General features: G+C 41.4%; 2 protein-coding genes across 3 annotated transcripts; both read right to left on the bottom strand.

Moving 5' to 3' along the window:
- Window positions 1-759: 759 nt before the first annotated feature.
- Window positions 760-14426, bottom strand: slc7a8b (solute carrier family 7 member 8b). 2 transcript variants are annotated; one of them, XM_033651411.2, is made up of 12 exons: window positions 14304-14426; window positions 13614-13822; window positions 11207-11411; window positions 10305-10456; window positions 8367-8492; window positions 7347-7500; window positions 3360-3483; window positions 2991-3094; window positions 2370-2466; window positions 2117-2266; window positions 1671-1848; window positions 760-1242 (listed from the first exon to the last, which is right to left on the bottom strand). In XM_033651411.2, exons 2-12 carry the CDS (start codon window positions 13765-13767, stop codon window positions 1115-1117), a joined length of 1572 nt encoding a protein of 523 aa, XP_033507302.1. In that variant the 5' UTR covers window positions 13768-13822; window positions 14304-14426; the 3' UTR covers window positions 760-1114. The 2 variants fall into 2 exon arrangements, with proteins under 2 accessions (XP_033507302.1, XP_033507303.1); XM_033651412.2 differs by lacking the exons at window positions 10305-10456; window positions 13614-13822; window positions 14304-14426 and having other exon boundaries at window positions 11207-11374.
- A 1123-nt stretch (window positions 14427-15549) lies between these two features.
- prmt5 (protein arginine methyltransferase 5) lies at window positions 15550-21939 on the bottom strand. Its single transcript, XM_033649649.2, has 16 exons — window positions 21781-21939; window positions 21354-21472; window positions 20673-20758; window positions 20366-20500; window positions 20140-20252; window positions 19970-20019; window positions 19698-19861; window positions 19439-19600; window positions 19264-19341; window positions 18201-18259; window positions 17809-17931; window positions 17437-17612; window positions 17020-17223; window positions 16790-16900; window positions 16640-16704; window positions 15550-16369 (listed from the first exon to the last, which is right to left on the bottom strand). Exons 1-16 carry the CDS (start codon window positions 21876-21878, stop codon window positions 16217-16219), a joined length of 1896 nt encoding a protein of 631 aa, XP_033505540.1. The 5' UTR covers window positions 21879-21939; the 3' UTR covers window positions 15550-16216.
- Between the last annotated feature and the right edge of the window lie 236 nt (window positions 21940-22175).

Below are 22175 nucleotides of genomic sequence, written 5' to 3'. Positions count from 1 at the left end.
ACTACAAAATACTGGAGCAAAGACTGGATTGCTGAACTGGCAAAGCATGCAACTGCCCCAAACTCTCAAAGGGTCAAAGATCACTATATATCAGTGTTTCCATCCTGCATAAGAAAATTATATTTCTCTGGAGTAGTTCTGGATGACATATTGCCAAGCTGATAGGTAGTCATTTTTAGAATATTCCACATCTAAGCAATTAAATGTGATGTAATGATATAGCTGTTCAGGCTTTTATTTTGAAGACAACTGTATCTACTTTCCTGTCTTATTTAGAGCAATGTGACATCTTGACCCAGCTAGGCTTCTTATGGCCGACCATGACTTCCGCAATTTGATCGCTCATTGTGCGTGGACCCCGCCCCTTCTACGTCAGGTGTTCCAACAGGTGGATGAAACATTAATGAGGAGGTGCAGCAGGCAGCATTGTGCAAACACCACTGCAGTATATGGAGCGCATTACAACACAGTGAGAGACCCTATGAAGACAAATGGGCATCTCTATATAACAGGTACCCAAATGTGTCAAAAACATAATTCAGGTGATAAAAATACCTGCAGATGATTTTTTTTTTTTTAAATTGGTAAATGGTTACCCCTGGCTAAATATACATCGTAGATATACTGTGGGAAGGATGATGATCAGAGGTGAGGATCTAAGTGCAAGGAAAAACAGTGCTCTCTGAGGCCAAATCTGCCTAATAAAATTTGGCATATAATGATGTTAGGATTCCAATGAGAATAAAAACCATTAAACCATCTGGAAAATGTCATTTTAGTGGTAATACAGTGAGGTTACAATACAAACACACAGAGCTTGAACAATAAAGCTTGTATATTAAAATATTCTCCCATGGGCTCCCACTCAAACAAGACACAAACAACAGACAGACGGACAAGGCTTTAAATTCCAATGTGCAAAAAACACTGCATTTCATAATTTCAGTATTTCATAAATTCAAAGTGATATTTCATCTCAAACACGTGTTCCCAGACCTAACGCTGAAACAATGGTGACACAGTGCTGTAGAACAAGTGAATATGCTAATCTTTCTGAGAGTCTTTCCCAAGCAGCTTCCCCCCCCCAAAAAAAGTGTGAGGAATTGTCATTTGTTTATGCACACGGGCTGCTTTCGTCCTCGTCATCTCCATCTTTTGTCTGAGGCTCATGAGGCTCTAGGTTCTCCTCCAGGACTGGATAGACGACTGAACAGAGCTTTTGGCACACATGAGTCATTTTACCTGGATACAGTTGGATGAAAGAGACCAGGGAAATAATTTTGATATTAGAGTTAATGGTTCATACATGGAAATTCTTAATTTTAAAGACACTAAATTAACATACCCTTTACTTAGGTTAACTTTTTTTATCAATCTTGTACCTTTACTTTATGTGGATACAATAACACCTACAGCATATTCCATCTATTTGGACCTTTCTGAAGACCTTTTGGTTGCATCGTTGTATTTAAATTGCCCAGTGACAAGTGAAGCAGGGTCACCTTTAATGCTGGCAAATGGAGCAAAACTGAACATCTGTGTACCTGAACCTGTTATCCCTGCATTTAATTATGAACCACTTTTAGAGAAAAAGACACGTTTGCAGTCATCTCAGGGTTCAAACAACAATTTTAACCTCTTTTATCCAAGACACCAGGATGTTGACTCACCAATAGCCATATCACAACACTGTGGCTTGTTTTCCCAGTAGACTCCTATGAAATATACAGGGACACCAGTCATCATAATGGCCAGACCAATACCACAGACGACGGGCTCAGAGTAGAGGGAAAAGATCAGCAGGAAGGCCCAGAACAGGAGGTATATCACCGGCCATACAAGGCTCACCTGGAGGACGAGGGTGAAAAAAATTACTTAATGTGTGGTTGTTATCACTGAACATGTATTAATACATTTTATTAATACAACTTCTCTGTAGCCTTGCATTGATAGCACAATAGCAAGTATACTGTACTGTATGTATTGTGTGGTATTCATGGACAATACACAGGCATCTAAATGGTGTTCTCTTGTTCTGCTACTATGTCGTGGCATTTGATTGTTAGTATAATTGGTGTCAACAGCCAAACCCAAGTTACTCCACCCGTATATTTACCTTGATGGGTCGATACATGTCAGGCTCTTTGATGCGCAGCACAATCTGCCCAGCAACAGTGACGCCATAGAAGAGGTAGTTGATGAAACCCACATAGTTTATGAGGGTGTAAATGTCACTGGTGCACAACATCAGCAGAGTGGAGATCAACTAAATGTGGTGAGAGAGGGGAAATTATCTTTTCTGCACACAGTGAGGGCAAAGGGCACAAAAAAGGACAAATCGTAGAGGTCGTGTTTTTGTGAGGACTCACGGTGAACAGTAAGGCTGGTATAGGAGTGCAGCGTGTGACATGAATCATGGCCAGCAGACGTGGGAGATGGCCTTCCCTCGCTCCGGCGAAAAACAGCCTGAGAGACAGAACCAAGCGACGAGTTTAAGTCCTGAGAGCAGAGCCATCTGGTGCTTGCTTACCGTGTGCACTCGCCAGCTGAGAGCTCAGGAAGCACAGTTCGGGTGATTAGGGAAGCACCAGTGAGGAGACAGACTGCAGAAGTCAAAATAGCAGGGTGAAAAACTGACCAAAACAGGAGCACAATGGGCTCAGTGCTCTGGGATGTGTTATTGGTTAAGTGGGGTCACTTTGGTAGAGTCAAATATGCTCTGGGAGAAATACAATTTTGCATTCAGGGTCTTTCCCTACAATCTGAAATGTAGTTTGTGGCCCCAGAGAGGAGCGTTAACACTGCTCATGCATTTTATTCCTGTTAAGCTTCTCATTTTCACCCTGCTTACCCAGTTTCTCCATGTACAACTACAGGTGTTACAGGTGCTCAAATATCAGCATGAGAACGAGAAAAAAAGACACAACAACCACGGAAGCTGAAATGAGAAGAGAGGACGGAAACAGGGGGACGTGGAAGGACACACTAACCGAGACGACGTGAAGAGGGAGCCATTGACCCCCCCGAAAGTGGAGAGTGCCACCGAGATGGGCATGATCCATGACATTACTCCTAGCAATTTCTCTCCAAATGTCTGAGAGAAATATTAGGAGTAGAAAGAAAGGAGGAGGAGAGAACAAGTACACACTTAATACATACTTGAATTACAGTGACTAATCAAGACATCTCAAAATGGAGAACCAAAGGGCAATGAGGACAGATTAATGTGGTTACTGTAAATGGCTGCTGGGAAATGTAATAACTCATTTTCGAAGTGATTAATAAGCTTTTAGCTTCATGCATTCTCTACAAGCATTACCACACACACATTCAGATATGAGTTATGGGTGTTTTCTCACCACTGCCACAGCGTTGGAGGCCAGCAGCTCTTGTGGGCTCATGGCTGTGACGTAGGCCACGTTGGCAAACACATAAACAAAGGTGACCACGGGGATAGAGATGAATATTGCACGTGGTAGATTCCTGGGAGGATAAAAGACAAGATTGCAGTTCATGGTGTGTCAGCCATTTCTGTGACTGAAGTTTGATGTTCCCGTAGAAAATGCTACTAATGTTTGACATGTGAAGCATTAAGATTCAAAATCAAAAAACAATTTGTGAATTTCATTTGAATAGACTTCTCATATGGTGCAAGTTACTCGCAGTGTTAAGGATAAAATAAAACAGCGATAGGGATAAAATGCGTCTATCATGTATTTTTTTAACCTGAACCCTATTTTTTCATGATTTTGTGTCTAATTAATTTCTATTTATGCACTTATTTTTATCTTATTTTTATTTTATGTCTATTTTAATACCACTGTGTTGTTGGAAATGTGGAAATGTGGTTGTTGTTTTTTGTCTTTTATGAGCTGCTGGACAGCTGAATTTCACTTCGGGAATGAATAAAGTTTGAAGTTGACAGAAACAAACAAAAAAAATCCACCGCTTCAAAAGTCAACTCTGGTTGGCTGAAATAAACCCTTAATTCACTCAGCTAGATGTAACAATATGTTGGCTCTAGACACACTAAAATTACTGTTAATTTAAATAGAGACTGGTGGGCTTGGTGATGGCGATTTTGGGGCCGTTTCTGGTAAAACAAAAATGATCCTATTCTTTCACAACATTTTGAAAGGATCCCTACAAAGGTCAACCTTTTTGTTGGACACTTAGAACAACCCTGTAAATTTGCTATTAGATACAGATTCTCTCATAAATGGTACATTCAGGCTTTAAGCTTATTTGATAAGCTAAACTACTTCAATTGTGTACATTGAGGCCTTCTCTCCTCTGACGTGATTTTGCAATTGTATGCCATTTCTCCATTAGCATTTACTATGGCGATGGAAGTAATCATCAGGGCTTCTAAGTCGGTGGTAGGTGGGGAGAGACGGCAGAACGGGTTGCATCTTCCACCAGTTGGGGCTTACGGATGACATGACACTGGTGACCACAACAATGATCCCAAGATCGGCAGTTCAGGAGGCAGAGGCAGCTCTTAGGCATGCAGAGATTGTAGGTAATGTTCAGTTTGGCCGGGGAGGCCTGGAGCTTGGCTCAGGCAAACCGGTATGGAATAAAGCAGGTCTCAAATACAAAAGAAAGCTGGTTGTGGAACAGACACGTAGACAGGAGGAGATAGTAAGGGGTGCAAAGGTAGTGGCCCAGGCTAAACAGGGACAGTGGTTGAATTGGGAAAGTGTAGAGAAGAGGAAGCTTAGTTGGAGGGACCTGTAGAGTATGGAGGAGAATCGTATTAGATTCCTGGTAGGGGCTACATACAATGTGTTACCAACCCCCCAGAACCTAAAACTGTGGGTAAATGAGGACCCATCATGCCCATTGTGTTCACGTACCGCAACCTTAAAGCATATTTTGTCAGGCTATAAAGTTAGCTTGTCACAAGGCCGATATACATGGCGACATAACCAGGTGTTTAAATGTTTAGCTGCAGGCATCAAAGGGAAACGAAGACAGGTGAATTCAGAAGGTGTTAAGGATAGGAGCTTAGTAATTCAGTTTGTCCGTGAGGGAGAGAAATGCAGAAGGGATAAGTTAGTAAGGAGGCAAGGGTGTGGCCGCCTAGAAGGTGCTTGTGATTGGGAAATGCAAGTAGATTTAGGGGGAAAGCTTGTTGTTCCCCAGGAAATAGTTTGTACCAAGCAGAGGCCTGACATAATGTTGTGGTCAGTGAGTCAACGGTTAGTTTATTTCATTGAGCTGACAGTTCCTTGGGAAGACTCAGTGGAAGAAGCCTATGAAAGAAAAAAGCTTAGATATGCAGACTTAGGAGCAGAAGCTGAGCAGCGAGGATGGAAGACTAGGATTTGTCCAGTGGAAGTGGGGTGGAGGGGATTCACAGCAAGATCAGCTGTCTCGCTCCTGGAGTGCGGGGACAGAGTTTGAGGAAGACAGTGAAGGAAATGTCAGATGAAGCAGTCAGGTGTAGCCAATGGATCTGGAAGCGTAGAAATAATGTCAGTTGGGGGCCAGCAGGGGGAACTACTAAGCAGGGTACATAACTCCTTGAGATCAGGTGGAGAGATCCACTTCCTCTCAGGAGGAAATCCAGGAAGAGGAAGGTTATTTAAGTGTGGGAGTGGCCTATTTGAATCCGACCCTGCGTTCCAAATCGCATACTTCTACTAGCTCATCGAGCTCGCCAGAATCACATACCGTCGGAGGTGCTGGAGAGCTCTGTTGCTGTTGTGTCGTAATGTATGTTGTTGTTTCTAATAAACTGACATGTTCACGTAAACAGTTCCAAGCCTATTATTAGTGACCTGTCTATTGAACCAGTCACCAGTAGGCTTATTAACCCCCTTCACACATAGCTCTCTGTTGCTGGCAGATGTTTGTTGTTAAATATATTCACAGCTGTGCAGCTGCTGGCACTATATTCTGTCTGCACGTGAAGCAACCTTACATTCACATTACTTTTATTTGTAGTGTAACATACTTGCACATTCTTACTACATAACTTAATACGTGTTTGACTTTTACTAGTTATATATTTATTAGTCTTTACTGCTCATACCTGGCCAATAGTGTATTCATATTTAGTCATATTCATTCATTATTTATACCACACTTACCCCACTGCCTATATTGGTAGAATCTTCTATATTATAGTCATAGTTGAACCCTAACATTGATTATACTATAAATCACAATAAAGTTGAATGCTGTATCTGTGTTCTTGCAAAACTGTATGATATGTGACAGTATATAATCAGATCATTGCAGTCCTAATATGTAGTGTCTTAGTATCTCAAATTAAATAAACCATGTATGAAAGGAAGTGTGGGCGTTGGTTGTACACGCAGCTCAGTAAGTGTGACGTAACTTGAATGGCCAAAGAAGCATGCTGACATGCAAACTGCGAAATATGGCCGGATGTAGTAGAACATCCTGGTACTTGTGGCATACTGCATCTGACATACTATGTATTGGGACACACTAATTCTTTTTCTGGCATACTAAATAGTATGGTAGGATGGGTATTGGAACGCAGGGCCTTTTGTTTGAGACCATGCTGCAAGGTGAGTGTGTTTGCTGATCCTGTGAGTTTATTTATCTCCTTTGACTTTAACTTATATTGTAGTTATGCTATGTAGCATGTGAAATAGAGTATGGTGAATGTGCTAGGAAAGGTAGTATCAGCACTGCTTCTACCTGGAGCTCGCATGTACGGAGCCTGGGTTTGGTTGAAGGTGGCGGTGCTGTTTGGGCTGAGAAAGCCATGTGTAAGTAAGGTAAAGGAGGTTATTGGGTTGGTGTGGGGAGCAGTGAGACCTGGCATTAGGGGAGTGTCTCTGGGACGCCAGAGATCACTGTCTAGCCTCCTGGAGGTGTCGTGGGACCAACTAGACGAAACACTGGTGAAAGGAGGTTCCCACCCGATGATCCCAAAGACATGTTAGTTATCACTGCTCACTGGTCTGTATAGTTAAGCCTTGCCATAATAGCTTATCACAGGGCTTAGGAGGTTATTCACTGAGTGCTGATCCTTTTCTAGAGCACAAACTTCTTGTGTTTATTGGAATCCATACCTGTGAGCAACAGTTAACATGCATGTGTTTCTCATGTTTATGTTGATGGTAGCACATTAGTTTTTCTTTTTACGGTTTCATTCTATATGTTGCACTAAAGCCTTTTCGATTTTTTTTCTCTTTCTTCATTAATAAAATCTTAAGTTGTCAATATTTTATTTCTTTTGTTGATTGAAATGTTGTTATAACACCAATTGTTTTTTAATCCCCCTAGCACAATCCCTTTTTTAATCATTTCATTTATTATGTTATTTTTTTGGGTTTTGTTGTTTGTGCAAATGTTCACATTACCTGTATGGGTTAACCAACTCCTCAGTGACATAGTTGAGGAAGTTCCAGCCTCCATAAGCAAAGGAGCCTTGTAAGAAGGACAGAGCTATCAGACCGACATTGTAGTTTCGGAAGGTCTCAAAGGCGTGTGTTGGCTCCAACCAGTAATAGTGACCTGCGAACCAAAAAGCAAACGTCAGACTCCATTAAAAAGAGGTCCAACTTAATGTGAGCTGCTTTTCACTACCCAAGTCTGAGCAGCAGAAGGCACTACACACAACATCCAATCTTAAAAGGGCATGCACAGTCTCTGTTATGATTACTCCATGTTATACACAGCTGCTTTTTGATAACAGATGAAGTTTAATAAGGTGTTTACTACACGTCATCTACAAAGACATCTGTCTGCTTATGAAACACTCCTATTCAGAGAAGTCTGGTGGGTGTTTTTTTAACCTGAGCAGCATTAAGAATGTCTTATGAAGTATTTAATTTGTTGAAATCTAGAGACACATTGTTTTAGTCAACTTCTATGCAAGCATCTTAATGAACGTGATTATTAATTCCCATTTTTAACAGTTTTAGAATTTAGCCCATTTAATATTATCAACTTTTCTCATATATGGCGGGCAATCATCAACACACAACACAAGGTCTGGACAAAGAAGACATTAATTAGCCTGCATCTCCTGCGTCTCCTGCTGCTATGTCACATAAAGTGGGATATGAGGGGGCTAAGTCACATGAATTACTATGTTTGTATGTGTGGATTATGAGTGGGATAAAGAGCTATCATGTAATCCCCCTTTCATGTTGAAATCATAAATCCTGTGAGAGGCACAGGGGGACTATATTGTGATGGTAGCTAAAGTAGGCCCCTTAAAAAAGGGTTTTACCCCATTCTGTCATCATGCCTTGAGTGAATTTTAAGTTAGGGATCAAGAAATAAAAGATTGTGAACGTGACTCTTTGGAGACATGGACAGCAAGAAGCTCAAAGAACTGTAGTCTGTGTGAAAGAGACTGACAGACCAAATACTACCTTTGCATATTTGGACGACACCCATGATTATGATGAGACCCAAGGCCAAAAGTTTGCCAGCCGTGAAGACATCCTGGACACATGTAGCCCAGCGCACACTGTAGCAGTTCACCCATGTCAACAACACTAAAAAAGACAGCAAGAGAAAGGTTAGAAGTTAGAGTTAAATTTTACCCACAGCCCTTCTACATTGTGTTTTTTTTTTTTAAATATTTTCCACGTTATCTTGACATAAATAACATAGAAACAACACTGATAAAATTAAAAGGAAAAAGAAATAAAATATTCATGAGACTTCCCAAAACAGAGAAAGGCAAAATGTCTGAGCCTAATACAGAAATATTATATTATAATATTCTGAATTGAACTGCACAAGAAACTTGATTTGATGCAATTAAAATCCAGGCGGGAAAAAAATAAAAAAGGGGTCAGTATCATTTATGATAACTGTTTGATCCTTATTTAAAAATCAAGAAAAATTACTAGAAGTTTAGAGCTGCAAGAATGCACGACAGAAACAGGTAAAATATAAAACAAAACTCTTGTTTTTTTTTTATCTTAGAACGTTGAATTATTGCAAACACATGGGTTACATGTAGTTTAATAATGACATAAGAACACACATTTCAAAAGATAGGATCTAATTTTTGGTTATAATCAGTTGAAAATGAATTGAGAGTACTTAGTGAGAGCTTAGCCGCATCACTCCCATCATTTGAGAATTAGTCTTGTCCTCTTTGTTAAATATTTGTTAAGATCTAAGCAGTTTAGTCACTAAAATGTTATGTTTGTCAAATTTAATATATTGGCCTATAGGAGGATTGGGGATTATATGTACATTGCAGTTTAGTAAATGTTACTCTGCTTGCTGATGTAACATACACATGAAGGCTGATTCTTTCAATGAAGTATTGCACTTCCATTAAGTAAGGAACTTGTGAGTGACAGATTAAAAAAAAGTCTTCTACAGCCAAGCTTGCACCTCTGTGAGGCTGTGCTTACGCACAGTGGAACTCTGAGCTAAATGCTAACACATCTTAATTTATTCTAAGTGCTATATCATAGGCAACTGGCCTTGCTTAAGTTCTTGAAGATGTTTCAACACTCATCCAAGAGGCCTCTTTGTTTTAAACCCTGTGTGGATGTGAACCCTGACAGAGTCCTTGAGGTGAAACATCTGAAAGAAACTCAAGCAAGTGCAGTTGCTTACGATATAGCACTTAGATTTAACATGACCTGGATGACATCTTAGTTTAGTGAGTTAGCATGCCAAATCATTCTAAAATCACAATGTGGAGCTCATGTTGGTGCTATAGGAAAAGTCAGAGGATCACCAATCACCATAATCTTTTGGGAACCATGAATGACATCATCTTAATCCATCAGACAGTTCTGGAGAAATTTCAGTCTGGACCAAGGTGGTGGACTGACTGACAGATGGATTGACTGACCAATGACTGACTGACATTACCATCCCCAGAGCCATGCTACTAGCATGACTGAAGAAAATGGTCAAACTCAATGCAGCATGGGCAAAGATATCCTGATTTCTAGTTCTTAGTATGCCTCAATCACTTGCACTGCCCATAATACAACTTAAATGCATCTTCCAGGAATTGTAGTTTACAACACAGGCTTTTTGTTCAAAATTTGTACCAGCTTGTCATCAAGCTAAGTCCAAGATTACTCAAATTATCTCACTTGAGTTTTTTTTTCAGACTTGACAAAGCTCTTTGACAGTTGTTTGACAGAGCATCTTTCTTTAACATGTCATTTAAAAACAATAGAAGAAAAGAAGAGTCTTGACAAAATGAATTCACCGTGCCTGAAACGGTTCCTTCAAAACAGGCTTTGCTATGCTGTATCATAACCTGTATCTGTTAATGCACTAGCCTCAAACAAAAGCCATTTAATCTTCAGTTTAATTTTATGACTCACGCAGGCAGACAGCAGCCAGCAGGCGTAAGCCACTCTCTGGGGGGAGGCAGGAAGGGAAGAGGGGCTGCAGGACGTAGTTAGAGAAGGTTAGAGCAATCACAGCCTGGTTAGTGGGGTAGATAACCAACACTGCAATCCACAGACGCAGAAACCTGGGGGACAACACAGGCAGGAGGTTACGGACACATGGCAACGGACTTGTGTCACACACCAGCAACTGCACACAACCACTGTTCATACACACTGTGGACACAAACAACACTATGCAAGCATGTTAACCCTCTTTACTGCAAAATGTAATGGAAAACAAAAAGAGATTAAGCGTATTAGCTGAGTGCATTATAGAAATGCACTGGGGCATTGTTGTTAAAGACAAGACAAATGAGTGGAACTGGGTCACTGACATTCTGGGATGCTGGGAATACAAACTACATTAGGAGAGGCTTTAATTATACTGTATGGTGAGCATGGTTGTGGAGGAAGAGGAACAGGGCGAGGGGTTCCTGCAAATTCTCATTAACTACAAAAGGCTCGCTACGACCTTGCCATGTTATTCTTCTAGAGCACTTTTACACATCTTGTCAAATAATACTACATGAACTACACTGGACTGGAACACAAACTTTAACACAGGAACCCGTGTTGCAGCAAACATTTGTTTAAACCACTTTGTGTAGAATATTATGTAGATTTAGCATCTTTCAAATGAAACAAAACCATCTCAGTTAACACTGGTGCAGTCTACAGACATTTACTCAGTGCCCTCATGTCAGATCCAATGTAGCGGCCACCCTACCATATTTTAATACCTCCACTTGGACTCACCAAAATCAGAGTTTTTAACATTGTACACTTAGGTGGTTTCATCTTAGCCTGATAATTAGACAAACATTTGTTCTCACCCTGCCAGTCCTCCAAAGATGTCCTTGACATAGGAGTAGTCTCCCCCTGACTTCGGGATGGTCACACCCAACTCTGCATAGCAGAGAGCACCAATGGCTGTGATAACTCCAGTGGTAACCCATACAATGATGGCCACGCCCACTGAGCTAGCATTCTCCAGGACCCCCTTAGGACTTACAAAAATCCCCGATCCAATGATGTTGCCTGAGTGAGTCAAATAATAAACAAACAAACAGAGAGGACAGATTAAAAAACAAAGCTGGATGGTCTGGCTTATCGATGCTACCTCTTGAAAAAATAATGTGAATGCAATAAAACAAGTCGAGATATGCAGACATGTTCATCAACAAAAAAGGATGAAAACAAGCTTCAAATTGATTTCAGGCTGTAAATGAAAAAACACAATTTCCTGTTACGTGATGGCCCATTTCCTGTAGTGCTCATGCTTTGCATCTGATAAGTCTCTTTCCAACACTGAATTACTTCAGGCCTCGTGTGGGGTTCATGAGGCTCACAGTTTCCCCATGCTGGGGCCGCTGCTCAGTCCAGCCCTGGCCCACAGTACATGTTCACACATGGATCTCCAAGTGAATTTTCTGTGTATGGCCCACACTTGGGCTTACAACATTTAGTCCTTGTGGGCTCACAGGCTCATGTCTGGGCCACAATGAATTTTTTGAGCAGTGTTAGCCTGCACATGGACTCGCCAAACCAGTATCCCATGTTTCCCATGATTCCACAAGCTCACTGCTGGTCAGCCCCATGGGGAAAACTGTGGGTGTGTTTGGGATTAATTTTCCTTGACCTTGAAGTAGTCCACGCAATCAAATTGTATTTTGTATTTTACTTATGATATCTGACAAGTAGGTAAAAGTAGTGTGAGGTTTTTAGAGTGGTAGCAACACCACAAGAAAGACTGTTAGCATCTTTGGTGTTGCTCATATTTTTTTCTGTATTATATTTACACTGTCTTTGTTGTAGAGGAAAGGCTGTGTGTCTGTTAATGCCTGAAGAGATGTCAGAGTGAGTTCATATCTTCTGTGTGACTCTTGTGACCAACAAAGTCTGAAGCCAAATAAAGTATGTTACTTTGTTTAAAGCATTCACTGTAAAGATTCAGTGGCTGATAAAAATGAGTGGAAGGATGTAGTATACTTATGTCACTGCCTATGATGGAATGGAAACAAGGTACTCATCACTTTGTGCAGTTCCAATGAAATGGCACACCTGTTACAGCAAAACAGCATCAGTCATCACTTGCTGGATGTATGGGCTGTTAAGCTTGTGACTAAAAGCTATTGATAAATGGTGACAAAGACTGCACTTAAAGTCTGATCAAGCAAGGCCAACAGTGATAGTTACATGGGTTAGATACATTAAGAAAGACTGCCTTCAAATTACTCTTGCTCTCTTTTTGTTGATCAAATCTGGTTAATTTAACTTTTTTGAATGTGAGTATCATATTTATTTGACTAACAATAAATACATTTGAACATCCGGTTCTTCGAAATGAGGGCACAGCTACTTCCTGTCAGAGGTACAGCAACCACACTCCAACCATGCTTAAGACGACAATGGTAAATGCAGTCTCAACAATGGTGGACACATTCATTAGTGGAATTGCTTTTTATTGACGTTTTTTTTTCTCTGCATGTAGGCAGAGACTGCAGGTTTCATGGCAGCCAACAGCTCCCTGGAAACATGAAAGTGACAATGAAAGAGCATGTGCAAGATGTACGATGCTGGGCGTGCATTGAGGAGGCCCAGCAGGCTAATCACAGTGGAGACAATGAGGGGGAGATTCCAGTCATTAAGGCTCAACCACTTAGAGAACAATGTGAATGGTTGTGTTTCTTGAGTCAATGCAGCTCGATGGTGTTACAATTTCTTTACTAATAGCCTATAAAGGAAGATGGCTCCATGAAAATACTTTCAACATGAGAAAATATTAGTTTGGTGGCTGGGATATGAAATTAGACCTCATTACACATATGAGAGGTTTGTGACACAGACAAGCTGTAAAATACCTGTAATGAATCCCAAGTAAAACCAAATAATCAAAACCACAGCAATCCTAAAATTAGTTTTACTGAGGTCATATTTGACAGCTTGTTTGTGTCAGAAATCACTCATTTGGACCAATGATAACTTATTTGTTGTTGACAGAGGCCTTTAAAGAATGAAGGGGAAGGCAAAGTCATTTTGAACTCACCCTCAGCCAATTATTTAAGCCCAAAACATAGCCTACTTATGACAATAAAGCATGATAGTATGATGATACATAATCTACAATAATCAACTCCACTATTATATCCTTAATGCAGAAAATTGTAGTTTTTCTAAAATATGGTTGAAGCTTAATATGCATTATTATGTGTGAAGGAAACACCCAATGGATGAACATACCTATTATAATAGCACAGGCGCTGACTAGGCCGATCTGTTTTTTCAGAGCCACCCCGGATCCTCCCGCATCTTTCCCCACATCCGACTGAGAGCGTGGGGCCTCCGACTGACTGCCCCCGCCGCTGCTGCTCCGCTTCCTCGGACCCTCGGTCATCCTGAAGTCCTGTCAGCCTGTCCCCCTCTTCTGTGGGCAGCGCCTCCTACTCAGTCTACCAACACATTAATAAAGTATGAAGGCTGAATTGTTTGAAAAACTTTCCTACGGCCCATTGTTTATCAAAAATGCTGATGGCAGTTTCCATCTTTTGTTGGCTACAGTAACGTAGTGCTAAAATTAGACACCACGTCCCAGCATTAATAATTCAGAGTGCTGCATGATATAAGGCCCGGGCGGCCACTCTGTCCGGACGGTTACCTACTCGTGAAAACAAACAAACCTTGAATTGATATGAGGTTTTTTAATACTTATTTATTAAAACGACACATGTAACGTTAGTTTATAAAAGTACATATAAATATTGAGGTATTAAGGTTCAAATTCACGTCTCGCGACAGGACCAACCCAAGTCTCTTTCCCTGTGTAACCAACAAGACTGTTGAAATTGGCAATTAACTCATCAGCACTAACTTAATGCTCTTTGTTTTGTCGTATAAACCTCGAGCAACAGCTAAAAAGTGAGGAGGACCCACCTTTCCGGCAGCTGCGGTGACTTGAAAAAGAAAGCTCCCTGTTAAGTGACGGACTTCATATTCAGCACAAATTCGTGTCGCGGCTGGCGGTGATAACAAAAGACCTCCAGCTGACAGCCTCGATAAATAGAAAACCTAGTTATTTTCAGCCAATCAGCGCGGCCCAAACTGTCAACACGTCTCACGCCCCGCCCTCTGTTGTGAGGACCCTGAGCTCCTTTTCTCCCCATTGACAATATACACAACCTGAAGACACACTCCGGACATCCTTAGAGATTGGCTTAAACACTTGATAAAAATATTATTGCCCATTTTTTATATATTTTTAAGGCATATCCATAGTACAGCATATTTCAAATAAGGGTGAACAAAATAAGTATTGGTATTACCCTTAGTTGCTCATATGAATATTAAAGATGACTAACCACCAGTTTTGAAGTTACAGCATGAAAGAAATTCATAAGTGTAATCTTGTCATTGTACATGCCTGCTAAATAATTATGCTTCATGGTCTATGATCTTACATAGATGAGTCTACTGTCTACACTTTCAATCTATAGTTCCTCAGGCAGGCTTCACCACTTACATCCTCTTTTGACCCCAGTTAAGTATGTAACTGCAACTTCTAAGATATGATCAAATGAGACCAGACATCTTTGCAGGCTTCCATTCACAGACCCAAAGTAATGTTAGGCTAATGTGCAAGTTAGAATTGATGGGTGTAAGGAGGTTGAGTATGTCAGGCTCCAGAAATGCTGATGACGACATCACATCATACTGAGCCGGATCAGTGTCAGCTGTGACTGAAAAGCATATTTGGGTGCTTTTGTTGTGTTTATGAGAGTTAAATTAATCCTGACAGTCATGCTGATGCAGAAACACACTTGTTCACTGCATTATTGTCTCTGATGTGTAAGTAGTCAGGAGCCCTGCTCCTGTGCTAATGAGGTATGAGGCTCCTGAGATCATTTCTATTCACAGCAGAGTAAGAGTACACCTGCCAGTTATAACTCTACTGCACACAATAGGTGAAGGTGAGCTGAGAATACTACCATTATTCATTTGTTGTGGCCCTGTGGATTGTGATCTGAGGGTGACATCTGTTGGACAACTCACATCCTTACGGCCAGCTCATTTAAACTAAAAACACTGCTGTTGTTGTCATGCAAAAATAATTTAAAACAAATTAACATTTCAATCCTAAAAACTTGCAGTGCATTGTGGGAAAAGTGCCAAGCAAATGAAGAACATTACAGTGTTGTTTTTATTGACATGGTTCAAACATACATAAACAAAATAACAAACGGTATGAACAGACAGCCCCCAAACAATACGGTGTGTGACCTGAATAGTGTAACCTTCCTCTGTCCCTCTTGTGTAGAGGAGAAGGGTATTTCATCAGCATCTAAGTATTGGGATGGAATGTGTTTGATAAGGCAAAGGTCCTGTTGGATTGAGTATGTATGTCTGCAACAGCTGTTCAGAACAGTAGGGGGAAGAGACGACATTAAAAAATAAACCAGTGGCGAGGTGTTTGACCTAATCTGAAGGAGACAATCTCACAGCAATAATACACTTTGTGTATAGGTGATAGTCCATGCCTGCTGAAAACAGACTTCAAAAACACAAACTGAAAAATCTGGTTTATCCAATCAGCTTCTTCATAGCTGGCTAAAAGTGCCCACCACTGGTAATTTTAAAACCCCAACCGCACATAGGAGTTTTGCACCACAAGTCCAGGTTTTAACTGTATATATAAAAAGAACCAAGACACCTTCACTTTTAGTGCCACCAACTTTAACAGAAACGTGTGTGTACGCCCGAAGAACCAGGACAATCTTCACTTTAACTGCCGCCAAGTCTAACAGAAACGTGTGTGTATGCCTGTAGACGGACGTGCTGATGCATCATCTTCACAGGCCAATGGTGTAGGAGCGCCCTGCTGGATTGTGGATGGCAGAGGAGGAGGGCTCGGTCACGGCCCATTCGTACCACACCTTCTTCCCGTTGTTGCAGCGCCAAAATCGCACTGTGACATCATCATCTCGGCATATGGAGATAGGTTGCTGTAGGGAGGAAAAATTTGAGGTAGAAGTTAGGATTAATATGCGAATGCAATGATGTATACTAAAAACGGAGCATCTCAAAGACAGGGGGAATACAGGTGTTCCAGCACAGACAGTATGAGAGAAATAGTGTTTTATTTGACCATTAAACATATAAAAATGTTCAAGCAGAAACCCAAAATACAAGTATGAATCTGAAAATAAGCACAATAGATCCCTTTTAAATGCAGAAGACCAAAGAATTTTATGAGCACTGATTGTATAACTTACTTTGAGGGGGAACAGGATGGGGAACCAGGAGAACATTCCAGGTGAATGTGTATCTGGTTTTATACCTGCCACAAACAAACACAATATAAACAATAATATTCAAATCTAATCTTAACACAACGTGACTTCCTTTTTATAAAGGTTACTTACTGAGTGTGACATCTTTGTACAGCGTGGTCTCAAAGTAGCCAGCAAAACCATGGAGCACTGAGTTACAACCCACTGAGAATTTGAGGCACTGATACCGGTTGTTGTTCATATCTGAAAGAAGAAAGAACAGGTGGTCAACATATCAAAAAAAAAAAACAACCAATCATATCAAAGTGTGTAGTACACTTGTAACTTGGCGTACAATATGAGTTTAGTGTTCTTGTGTCTACCTGTCGTGGGGTGTTTGAAGGTGAAGCACGGTTTGGGCTCAGCCAACTGGTGGAAGTTATGGAGGCGCACTACGTAGGGTGTCTCAAAATGGCACTCTGGGTCCTTGTCACGTTCCCTGCAGCCCCGTACTTCGTTGTAAAGCTTGGAGGAGGACAGGGGGGCCAGAAAGGATGTGTAGGAACAGGGGATGCTCACTCCATCATCTGAGTGTGAAAAGGGGCAAAGAGAAAGTGATTTGAGATGTAAGGAAGCATGGAAGGTAATGGAGGATGACAAATGCCTTCCTCATGTTAGTTGTGGTAAACAGCTAAAGGTGCTCTGCATTCAATGACCCTTTATCTACAGTGTCTACATATGTAGTTGATGATAAAATGGAGCAACCAAGACAGTTCACTTTAACCACAACACTAACATACCTTTGAGAAAGTGCTGCGCTCCATCTAAGCACTCAGGAGAAAGTTCATTGTCGCCAAACGATCCCAGCAGCTCGCTGACGATGATGTCGGCTTTCTCAGGTGCTGCCCAATCCCGCATGTCACATGACACCACTGTTACCTGATCGCCCCACTCCTCAAAGCGCCAATTCTCCAGCCTGAACAGATAGGGACCAGTTAAAATGTTTGTGCATGAAATCAATACCACCAGCATTTAAAATTTCTAGGCTCTACAAATTGGTTTACAGTAAGACAAGAAATATCCTAGATGATGAAAGTTAAACTGCAAAGGCAAAAGTTCACCTATAAATATTTTCCCCCACTGACATGAGCTTTGAAATATATTCTACTCACGTGATTACAGCATTAGGATTTTTTTCCACAGCATACACCTTCAGCTTCCTGTCTGCCTGGCTGGCAGCACGCAGGGATGCATTGACCAGGGGACCCCGACCTGCTCCCAACACCATCAACACCCTGTGAGAAAGGGACAATAACATTTTTGAGGTTGCTGCAAGCACTGCCTCATGACTCATCTCACCACTGGAGTTCACTGTCATTATTTTCTCCAATATGTTACCCTGTTAAACTACTAGAGGAATGATATAAACCTTTGTCGGGGGAGGAGTGTGTTGATTGCAAAATTTAATCTAAAGGTATGAATCAAAATCCACACAAACAGCAATTAAAGAATTTAAACTCTGTCTTCTTGTTGTTTATACACAGATTTGGGTACGGATACTCACTGAACGTTTGTGTCTTTCTGCTCCTCTGGAACTCTGTCAAGCAGACATTTATATACAGCCTGTGGACACAAGGACAAAGCAGAAGAATCAATATGTTGTGTGTCTTGTCTCACCCTAACTTCACAGAAAAACAGACATGTCAGTGGTGTGAGAGTGCTACACAAGTGACAGTATCACTTGTGCATACAGGCTCCCATTAGTTACTAATGCAAACACTGAGAGGAGAACAAATGAAATATTTTTTTATTGAAATGAAATATTTTCTTTGAGTAAGGTTGGTGTAAGAATGGATAAGATAACTACTGTAAATATGCTTCCATTTTTTTTGCCTTAAATCTGGGTCCTGGGGCCTGAATTTCAGGACACTAACGCACACATATAAAGCAATGTAAGGTGCTGCAGCTTTTAATAGTTAATGTTACAAAACATCAACTTTAAGTTGCCATTTAAGGTGCAGACACACCAAACTGACATCAAAGAACTAGCAGTGACGAAAGCCAACTGTTGCATCGTCTACGTCGCCTCACGTCGCCCTGTGTCAGTTGCATTTGAACACACAGTGAAGTGGAGCCTGAGGAGGAAGCACCGGTTAGCCCCGGTATCACTACAGGCAGATTCACTCGCTACAGGGGCGAGGAAATAAAACCTGAGCAGCCAATCAGAGTGATTTCTCTCACTGACAAGCTCCACTGCCGATTCAACATGCTCAATCGGCCGAAAAGCTGCCAACGCCGAAGTGCCGACAGTGCGGGACACACCGCAAAAAACTGGGGCGATAGACGCTCACCGACGGCCGGACTTCGGTCGACGGCCGACCGTCGGCTTGGTGTGTCAGGGCCTTTAGATGACGTTTCTCGTACAGTTGGGAAAGGGACAGAACAGAGCATGAAGATGAGAATTTCTGCCCATTCTGGAAACTGATTTTATAAAATTTCAGGAGGCTACACAAGGAGCCTGCATCTTTAAGATTTAACATGCCCACAGTGTAAATGCTGTTTACAAATTCACAACATATACAGTGTAGTAGATGTGTGTGATTGAATGGCTGAATTTCAGGTCTTACCATTTGGTACTGGGAATATTTAATTGGATCCTTCTCAAACACCTCATATGTCTGAGACTCCAGGTTGTCCATGAGTGGCTAAAGGGAGGAAAATAATATACCTTCAGTTTTCATCATCAAAAAGGTTAACAATTTTTTTTCCCAAATACTTGAAAACAAAACAGCGCGTCCTTACCTGGAGGGGAGACTGCAAGTAGTCTTCATAGCCCTTTGCGAAGAGCTCGTAGGCATTGGGTGCAGGTCGGTTCTGGTTGAGGTATTCGAGGTACTGCAGGTAGGAGCGAAAGTCCTTCTCAGTGTGCCGACTGGTGCCTGTGAAGATGAACTGGGCCTCCAACTAAGAAATGAAAGGAAAGTTTTAATTTTTTTTAATTAAAAACAACACTTCTGCATTTGGCTGGTGATTAATTTCAGTTGAATCTGTGGAATTATACCTTGAAAAGGCTGAAGATTATTCGCTGATGGGCTTTTGACAGAACAGGGAAGCCCTTCTTGTTCGTTAGGAAGATGCTGGTGGGAAGTATGGCTGCTTTGACAGGTTCCCCGAGCCACTTATCAATCACTGCCTCTGACGGCATGTCTGCTCCAAGTTCAATAGCTTCAGGAATACAAAAAGAAGTGCATTTTCAGTTGCAGACAGGACAATGATTATTTCTTAATGCACTGACTTTGCCCCAGGCTGTTGCTTCACAGTGTGCTCTCTCACCAAGACAAATCCTCTTGTTGTAATCACAAAGGGTTCTAAATGAGTGCCACCTAAAAGGAGCAGAGGCAAGTAAACAAAGTGAGTCACGATTTTAAAGGAAATCAATGACAGCTATTTTAGCATGCAGACAGCACCCGACTGCTCAGGAAGTGGAGTGGCGTGAAACTAACCAGCTCCAGGTCTTTTCATCAACACTTGTGTCATCAATGCAAGTGCTCGGTTCATTCTCAATCAGATCTTCCCGTGTGTCCTCTGATGCCATCAGCGGGACACGAATCCAGAACTAGTCAGAGGACAACATCAGTTAGCTGATAAATTCAACTGTCTATCTGACGTCTCTACTATATAAAAAGACATCAACACTGTTATGTTGGGGTTGTCAATGCTGTGTCTTACATTTGAGGTGTGGTGTCCAGTGTGGATGTGGTTTAGCAGCAGACGGGCTAGATTGGCACAGTTTGAGCCCCTTAGAGGGATCATGAAGACAGGCAGACCCAGGTAGGCTGAGAAGTTTAACTCCTGTGCCAGAGCCTGATGAGAAAAATAGGAAAAAGAATGACGAGAGCATGACGGTATGAAACAAGAAGACAGATTAGGGTTGACAGACTGGACAACATAAATTCACTCATGCCATAAAATCTTGACATCAAAGAACCATTTTTAGCATCAACATCAAGGAAATTGTCCAAGTTGAGGAACTTACAGCCTCTGAGTTTCTGCGCTCTGTCTCGATTTCTGCATCTGCGTCGATCCATGGAGAGAGCTTTCCAACGATAAGAGTGTTCCAATCTAGGAAAAACACAACAGCTAGTTTAAAAAAACATCACCTGGCTTATTATAGTTTCATATCGATCCTTTGATTCATCTAAGATCTCCACTACAACATTATCAATTTTACTGGCCCCATGAAGCTACTATTTTAACTATACCCCAACTCTGACATGACAATCCTTTTCATTAGTGTTGCTGTAACAGAAAGACCAATGGGAAAAAACAATGTTACAGCAGCCAAGTTATACATTAACAATTAACAATTCACTAAAATTATGTTTGATATCTGCATCTTAAGTTATGTCTCCACGAGCTCTTACAATGTTATTTCTTCTAGGAGTGTTTGTAATACTATATACCTGGTCTGTTCCGTGAAACTTTAATCGTGTATTCATATGATTACATTTTCTAGCTCTGTGGTTCCCATTTTCTAAACTTCCCAGTGTAAGACATTGAACCCCTGTTTCCACCATCATAATCACCCATCAATCCATCCATCAAGGGCCTCTTATAGTACACAGTGGTATAACTCGATATCTTATTTACTGACACAAGTAAGATAATGAATACTAACGCCTGACAGTATAGAAGATAGGAGGGCAGAATGACAAACCTCTTCCACAGAGCAGCAGGTCTGATCGGGTATGGGCACCGGGTCGGGTTTTCGCGGGTTCCAACTCAAACTCTCTCTTGAACCTCGGGTGAAACAGGGGCATGCAGAGGAAGTCAAATCTGGACACGAGAAAGAAAGCATGTCGCTTTAACATCAATATCATTGTTAAGGTCACGAAGAGGTGAAGCGCGAGACTGTGAAGTTATTATTCCCCAGCTAGTTCTCACAATGCTAACTGAATAGTCTACATTAGTGTAATTAACACTTCACTCTATTATCAAGCATCATTGTGATTGGGCACGTGCTGGTAATTCACCGGCTAGCTTAGCAAGCATCACGCACTGACATTATGCTAACAGACCAGCGCGTCCCTCCAAAAAGCCCACTTTTACTAAAAAGAACTCGCGGAGTGAAACTCTCTCCTCACCCAAGTTTGGCGACGGCAGCTAAAGTGTCGGCGACCTCCGGCACACAATTCAAATCTCTCCCGCAGGACACCCTGCTCCCCGTACTGCCGGACGCCATGATTTTAGCCGACTGAATGGAATGACTGGAACCGTGCCGTAGCTGTGGAAACTGACGCCATCTTGGATCTGCAAGGATGCGTTGGCTCATTTGAAAGCCTGAGGATGTTGATCCAAAATGGCTTTTCACGTACTTCAGTTACATGTCTCGTATAATCCCGCGATAACTGTGCATCCAGAGGCTTTGATGTCATTTTAAAAGTCTTTCTTCAGAAATGTTTTGCAAGTCATTTTTATACTGTTAAATAAATTAAAGTAAAAGCCATGAAAATAAAATGTACTGTTGGAAAAAGAATAT

Source organism: Epinephelus lanceolatus, chromosome 12 (assembly GCF_041903045.1).
Source record: "Epinephelus lanceolatus isolate andai-2023 chromosome 12, ASM4190304v1, whole genome shotgun sequence".
Taxonomy (NCBI): domain Eukaryota; kingdom Metazoa; phylum Chordata; class Actinopteri; order Perciformes; family Serranidae; genus Epinephelus; species Epinephelus lanceolatus.
Note: the sequence above shows the minus strand (reverse complement) of the source record. Positions and strands in the feature narration are given on the sequence as shown.